This window comes from Cucurbita pepo, chromosome 4 (assembly GCF_057944985.1).
Source record: "Cucurbita pepo subsp. pepo isolate OVF chromosome 4, ASM5794498v1, whole genome shotgun sequence".
NCBI classification, from domain to species: Eukaryota; Viridiplantae; Streptophyta; class Magnoliopsida; order Cucurbitales; family Cucurbitaceae; genus Cucurbita; species Cucurbita pepo.
Window position 1 is genome coordinate 3363348 of NC_141801.1, and position 7359 is coordinate 3370706.

General features: G+C 35.7%; 1 protein-coding gene across 3 annotated transcripts; it reads left to right on the top strand.

The window, feature by feature from the left end:
* Positions 1 to 740: 740 nt before the first annotated feature.
* On the top strand, positions 741 to 6691 carry LOC111792820 (uncharacterized). 3 transcript variants are annotated; one of them, XM_087122908.1, is made up of 4 exons: positions 741 to 1061; positions 2197 to 2353; positions 3108 to 3269; positions 6287 to 6691. In XM_087122908.1, exons 1-3 carry the CDS (start codon positions 888 to 890, stop codon positions 3221 to 3223), a joined length of 447 nt encoding a protein of 148 aa, XP_086979034.1. In that variant the 5' UTR covers positions 741 to 887; the 3' UTR covers positions 3224 to 3269; positions 6287 to 6691. The 3 variants fall into 3 exon arrangements, with proteins under 3 accessions (XP_086979034.1, XP_086979035.1, XP_086979033.1); XM_087122909.1 differs by having other exon boundaries at positions 6394 to 6691; XM_087122907.1 differs by lacking the exon at positions 6287 to 6691 and having other exon boundaries at positions 742 to 1061; positions 3108 to 3429.
* The last annotated feature ends 668 nt before the right edge of the window (positions 6692 to 7359 follow it).

Here is a 7359-nt window from a genome sequence, read left to right on the forward strand (position 1 = left end):
AAGCAATTTGTCTACTCATTTTTATATTATGAAGTGCATTCTAGAGGGCCTAATACGATGTATGCACTTGAAATGTTGAGCTAACTTTTGATCGAAATGATAGCCATTTGCATATACTTTGGAGGAAATCTCATTGCTCGGAGATAAAACAATCAACAATTAGTCATTAAGGATACTTGTGTGATAAGTTTTTTTCAATTTAGTCAAGATTTTAGTTGTTTTCTCTTTGGGTAGCTCGTTTGCTTTTGGATAAATAAAAATGCTTCATTTTCATTGAGACTTGAGAACGGAATAAAAGATGGGGGGACTCAACCGTCTTCCGAAAAGGGTTGCTGCTATGTTGAAGAGACAATTATCTCACTTACCAACATATCTGGGCGGGATTAAATATATGATGGGGTTACCCGATATTGTAATAATCATTGATCAACAAGAAGAATATCGAGTTCTTCAAGAATGTATCACGTTGGAGATTCCAACTATTTTTTTAATTGATACAAATTGTGACTCGGATCTCGCAGATATTTCGATTCTAGCGAATCTGAGGGTTGTTCTAGCTCTATACGAAATTATTGATTAATTAACGAGACATTTGATGAAATTTAAAAATAAAAAAATAAAAAAAATAAAAACTTTTTATTTTTTTATTTTTTTATTTTATTTTTAACCTTAAAATTAAATTGAAATAAAATAAAAAAATCGTAAGAAATTGGTAATTAAGTTGAATTCTCAATCTAAAAACAATATCAAAGCTCTTATTGAAGGTAATGGCATGATCGGGTGGGTTCTTAGCTCCCTCTCCAAGTCTCTCTACACGGATCATGACGTCGAACGACCATTGAATTGCGGATTTTCAAAAGTGGCAAGCGTCGAAGAAGATTTGGATCATGGAGGACAAGGGCAAAGGAACGGACAGATGGACCGGCGCCGTTGCCAATCTAACTGAGATGGCTTCCAACTTGGAGTCATTCCAGAAGCTTTTACTCAAGAAAGCTGTCTATGTCGACGACGAGACGTTTGCCAGAGCTTCATTGTGCTCCCAACAAGCAAGGACGATCAAGGTTACTAGATTTTTTTTTTTTTTTTTTTTTTTTTTTTTTTTTTAATTGTTCTGTAGTTGGGTATTTTTAGTCTGATATTTGGTTTGGAATTTCGATTTTGCTATTTGAAATTTGGCGGAGTGAGGAATTGGTGAGATTTCTGGACGGTGGTTATATCGAATTCCCCTCGTATTACCGATTTAAATGTTGATTTTCATGCTATGTAGTGGAATCAGAGTGATACACATGTTGATCACGGTTGCTTTGATATCTAATATATGGTTTTAGATTTCAATTTTGCTATGGGATGTGAGGGAATGGGTGAGTGAGGGAGCAGCTTTGGCAGATTCAGCGAGGAAGAATCTGGAGGCGGTTAGATAGGAAGTCATTCTCTTAAATAGATCCTGTCTAGAGGCCATTTTGAATGTCGGGTTTTCGAAGAACAAGGAGGTACATACACCTGATCTTCGAAGACCTTCCTGGAGAAATGGAGGCACTATGTAGAGTGGTAACTTCAGCTGTAATGACCCTAGATTTCTACTTACCTAGAGTCTGGGTTTTCGAAGAACAAGGAGGTACATACACCTAATCTTCAAAGACCTTCCTGGAGAAATGGAGGCACTATGTAGAGTAGTAACTTCAGCTGTAACGACCTTGCTAAGCGAAAACTCGGAAGGGAAAGCCTAAAGAGGACAATATTTGCTAGCGGTGGGCTTGGGCTGTTACATCACAGCCAAATGAGTGGTTGCAGATGGCAATGATTGAGGGATATTAAGAAAATAGATACAATTGTAATCACAATGGGTTTGGATAATTCAGGGATGAGTTCAAGGATTCAGTTTCTCCTGTACAAAAGACAAATATCTGGGACCTCATTGAACCTCATTGGGCTTTTGTAGGATGATTTTAGATAGAAAAATTCATTTACTTCTCTTGCATTCCATCTTTGAATTCAGCTACTTTATTATTGGCTTATGATGATCGGGTAAATCATTTGCATTAACATCACACGCCACCATGTAAGGATCAAAGATCATATTACATAAGCTCAAGTGATGCTCTTTGTTGAGATTACAAGTCATTTGGTTATTGTTTCTTACAAATTTGTGGTACAATTTTGCCCACTGGTTATGATAGTGAAATAATCTTTTGTTAGGTTCTTGATCAAAGGGTTGAGACTTTGGAAAGGGAACTTGATGCTGCTATCACTGCTGCTGCTCATGCTCGTTCAGAAAAACGTCAGGCTGAGGCAGCACAAAAAGCTGCTGAACTACACGTGCAGGAGGTCACTCGAGAGCTCGAGAACACTACAAGTATGGATGTCCTACTCTTTTAAATTTTCTCATAGCATTCTTTTTCTTTATTCAACTTAACTTAAAATCTGCAGTTTTATCTGTTGAGCAGCAATTTATCTATTTGGCCTTCTGGATGTGGGGGTCTGGTTGTGTTATGTCAGAGTCTTGTGGTTTAAATGACATTGTGATACACACACACAAACACACACACACATATATATTTTATCATAAATGTCTTTGAGGAGGGTCTTGTGGTTTAAATGACATTGTGACACACACACACACACACACACACATATATATTTTATCATAAATGTCTTTGAGGAGAGTCTTGTGGTTTAAATGACATTGTGATACACACACACACACACACACACACACACACACACACACATATTTTATCATAAATGTCTTTGAGGGGAGGGGTGTTCTTTAAAATTACTCTGCATGTTAATGAATGATAATGTTGAGGTTCGTAAACTAATAGTGGTTTGGAATAACATTTGAAAAAAATGAAAATAAAATCGATTTTTCAATATGCGCGCTTCAAAAAATTAATAATTGAAAGTGTGTTTAGTATAGCTTATTGAGTGATTTTAGATGATTTTTGAACATAACTTTGGAATATAGTGTAACCAAACAAATTTTTATTTAAAACACTTTCGAAAAAGTATAACATTTACATTTTTAGTGAAAATATATAATTTTTTGGGAAGCGCTTAAACTAGAAAGTATTCTGAATACCATAAATATATTGATTGCTATGCTGCAGAGGTATTTCAACTGCATATGGATGAATTGCGCGCGAAGCAGGAAGAAATCAATAAACGTGATAAGGATATTAAGCTCTTGGAAGCAATAATTCAGACTCTTGGAGGGAAAAAATGACGTTCAGCAAATCTGTGAGGATTTGGTTTTTATATTTAGAGCCCTGGTACCTTTTTCTTTTCTTTCAGTGTAAATTTTTTTATGGATAATCTGACTGAGCTTAATTAGGAACGTAGTGTATATTATATTATTTTGAATTCGTTGAGACGTGTCTTGTTTATAAAACATGGATAAATAAAATTCAAATCATTTTTTATTGGATAAAATTTGCGAGTTATTTCCTACCAATGTCTTCTACTCTGATAGTAAATGAAAATTGGAATTATACAAAGTTTTAGTTCTTGTGCATCTTTTTGTGGAATGTTGAAAATTGTCCGAAACAGTTATTGATTATGGGTTTGGAGTTATCATTTTATAGTTCATAATTTTATAAGGAAAATACTTTGTTGTTACTTCAAACAAACCCAAAGAAAAAACAACCATGGTGATCAGCTGCACTTTGCTTGAGCAGACCTGAAAGACTCAGCCAAATCGAAACGAAACCAACCCTAATATTGGATCTAGGGAATGAGTTCAAATTATGGTGATTACCTATTTAAGATTTAATAGTCTATGAGTTATATTGACAATAAGAGAACAGTCAAAGGTGCTCGCAAATGACACTTGTGGATATAAAAGAAATGTAATCTAGAGAATACTTAGTCAGCTCAACCTTTCAGTAATAAGGAGAAATTCCATTAACCTCATTGATTTGTGATATGTTAGTCACATTACTGTTCTTTGTTACCATAGAACTGAACCTCAGTTATTGCTCACAAAGTTATTAACCCTGGGCCTACATCAATAGCTTTCAATATCCTTATTTAAACCCCTTTGCCCCACCAAACACAGAATCAGCTTCTCCATCCCCTCTTCTTGGAATTGGGGGCCACTTATTGTTTGACACTTGATGTTTTCATTCTCAATAGCCTAACACCTTCCTATGGGTGGTGATCAGGTGCGAGTGGATATTGTTAAGTCAATAGGCATGATATCTGTCAGTTTTTAATTCCTTATCTGCATATTAAATACATCTTTGCATATTGCTTACCTTTTTCTCTTTCTAATTCCTAATCCAACATACCTTCTGTGCTAGCATTCTGATAAAGGCCCATCCCTAGAATTATTACTCCCTATAATTGATACTATCTCTTTTGAAGTAGAGATAAGACTAACCAATTATTTATGTATTTCAATGATTTAAGTTTCGTTCGATAACGTTTTGGTTTTTAGTCTTTGAAAACGGTACTTATTTTCTCATCATTTTTTCTATTTGGTTTCATCTTTTTTAAGAAAATATTTGAATTTTAAAACAAAAACAAGTTTTGGAAAACTATATATATATATATATATATATATATATTTAAACTAGACTTATATATGTAAAAAGTTGATAACAAAACTAGGAAGACTATGGGTAGAAGTAATATTTATGAAATTAGTTTCTAGAAACTAAAGGGATTATCAAAAAGTTCTAAGCGGTGTGAGTTGTTGATCAATTTCACTGCTTCCATTCATGGGAACATCATCATCTTTAGCCTCTCAAGACCCAGCTCCACTTCCAAACACATCTGAACCTACTCCCCTCATCCACACCACTAACAATGTTCATCAAATGGCTACTGGGCCAAAGGCTAGGCTTTTTAACTAAAAGTCCTGCTATCTGCTGTTTTTACATCTGCATCTATCCCTTATTAATCCAAATAGTTTTCACCGCCAGAAGTTGAAGGCCTTCACTGAAAAGCAAGGAGGGAAATTGAATATCTTGTTCTTTTACATTATAAGACTTGGTCACTTGTTCCCGTCGCTTCGTATTCAAATTGATTGGGTGTAAATGGGTGTATCAGCTAAAACGTAAACTAAATGGAAAGAGAGAGTAAACATGGCTAAACTTGTAGCTGCTGATTATTTTGAGACTTTCAGCCCTATTTTTTTCTCCTGTAGCCTCCAACAATTGGCCTTTTAGACGACTTGATATCTTTCAACAACCAATATCTAATATCTAATATCTTTCAACGATCTCTTGCTTATGCAAGGACCTTCGACCATTATCCTATTTTCTTGGCATCCAAATTTGCTTAGTTTGGTAATACATTGCTTTTATCTCACAGAAAATTCATTAGAGACCTTCAACACCAATGCCAACATCCTTGACAGCAAGTGCAGTTCTACCCTATGAATTTTGAACCACCTTACATTATAGTGACCTTTTTCAAGATTCAACCGACCATTTATAGCATTGTGTAGGACCTTTGGCCTTAAGTTCTTATCTTCATCAAACTACTCTGTCAACTTTTATACTAATGTAGACTGGGTAATGAAATGGTCGAAGAAGCATAATCAGGTTCTGTTGTTTAGATCAGTTTTGGTTTCTTGGAATTCCTCAAAGCAAAAAACTCTGTCAAATAGAATAACATTGGTGTGGATTATGCGACTTCTGGAATTGTGTGGATACAATCATCATGTTTAGAACTTCATTTTTCTTATCGAGGCCAAAGCCCACTGTTAGTAGATATTGTCATCTTTGAGTTTTTTCTTTTAGGCTTTCCCTCAAGGCTTTTAAAACTCGTCTACAACGAAGAGGGTCTAGCCCTACTTTGACGGTGCGACCAGTGCCTCGCACCGTCCAGTGCTGGCTCTGATACCATTTGTAACAGCTCAAGCCCACGGCTAGTAGATATTGTCCTATTTAGACTCCTCAAAAAGGACAATATCGGCTAGCGGTGGGCTTGGACTTGAGCTATTACATTCACAACTAAAATAAACACTTTGATTTTTGATATATTGACTTGGACTCTAATTTCTCAAAAGTTTTCAAGCTTGAAAAACCAAGCTGAATGTGCTTATAGTACAATGTTCTTGAAGGGATTTTAGAATACATTCTTTTGCTTTGTTTTGTTCCCCTTTAGTTTTTTTTTACTTATTTACTCTTCCTTTCATTAGCTTACACATGGCCTGCACCAGTATTCCTTTGTTGCTGTTTAATCCACTGCTTCCTTTAGTTGATAGCCATGTTGAGCATATTTCCTTTCATTTTCTCTCAAGAATATTCTCTTCAACCTTTTCATTTTTAACTATCCACAGGTGGCACCACAGTGAGTAGCTTATTGTTATATCTGATTTTCCTCTGTTATTACAAACAACATTGAGTTGCCTGTTTTATGAGCTCTTATCCCTATTCTACATAGCAGTTTTCTTGATTGGTTGGTGATGAGTTAACTAGAGGGTGACATGTTCCAAGTGGCTGTGAAGTGCTAAAGAATAGATGTGATGCTCTTAAGTTTATTCAAAGGCATACAAAAAGATAGCTCTACTCGAGGAACCGAGCATAAAAAAAGGTTGGTACCAGTATCGGAATCAACTTATATGTATTTCGATTAATCTTATGGGATAACTTTATGACTTTACAATATTAGATCGAAAGAATTCAAATTTGTAAAGGTGTAATGTTCTATGTAGATGTCGGTCATAGAGTTTGAACTTGTTAAATATTTTACCTTTTTCACTTACTCGAAAATTTGATGATATGACGTCCAAGGTTGGGTAATTTAATTTAAAAGGCAAGTTGTATGCAAAGTGTCACAATTGTACTATTGCGACAACGGAATAGTGATTGTACTACACTTGTTCTCACCTGACAAACAGTTTTGTATCGTCGTCAGCCTCATGGTTTTAAAATGCGTCTGTTTGGGAGATGTTTCCATACCCTTATAAAGAAGGTCGCTAGCAGATATTGTCCACTTTAGCCCATTGCGTATCGTCGTTAGTCTCATAGTTTTAAAATACTTCTGTTAGAAAGATGTTTTCACACCCTCCCTCATAAAGAAGGCCACTAGCAGATATTGTCTACTTTGGCTCATTACGTATCGTTGTCAGCCTCATGGATTTAAAACGTGTCTGTTAGGGAGAAGTTTCAACTCCCTTGTAAATAAAGGACCCTCCTTGGGGCCAGTGTTCTCATTGGCACACCGCCCGATATCTGACTTTGATACCATTAGTAACAGCTCAAGCCCGCCGCTAGTAGATATTGTCACTTTTGCCTGTTACGTATCGCCATTAGTCTCACCGTTTTAAAACGTGTATGTTAGGGGATGTTTCCACATCCTTACAAAAAAAAATGTTTCGTTTCTCTCTCCAATCAATGTGAGATATCACAA

Excerpts from the sequence above, each read along its gene's own strand:
- LOC111792820 (XM_087122908.1), top strand. The coding sequence starts at position 888 with ATGGAGGACAAGGGCAAAGGAACGGACAGATGGACCGGCGCCGTTGCC. Across the intron at positions 1,062-2,196 it reads AACAAGCAAGGACGATCAAG|GTTCTTGATCAAAGGGTTGA; the intron begins GTTACTAGATTT and ends ATCTTTTGTTAG. Across the intron at positions 2,354-3,107 it reads AGAGCTCGAGAACACTACAA|AGGTATTTCAACTGCATATG; the intron begins GTATGGATGTCC and ends GCTATGCTGCAG.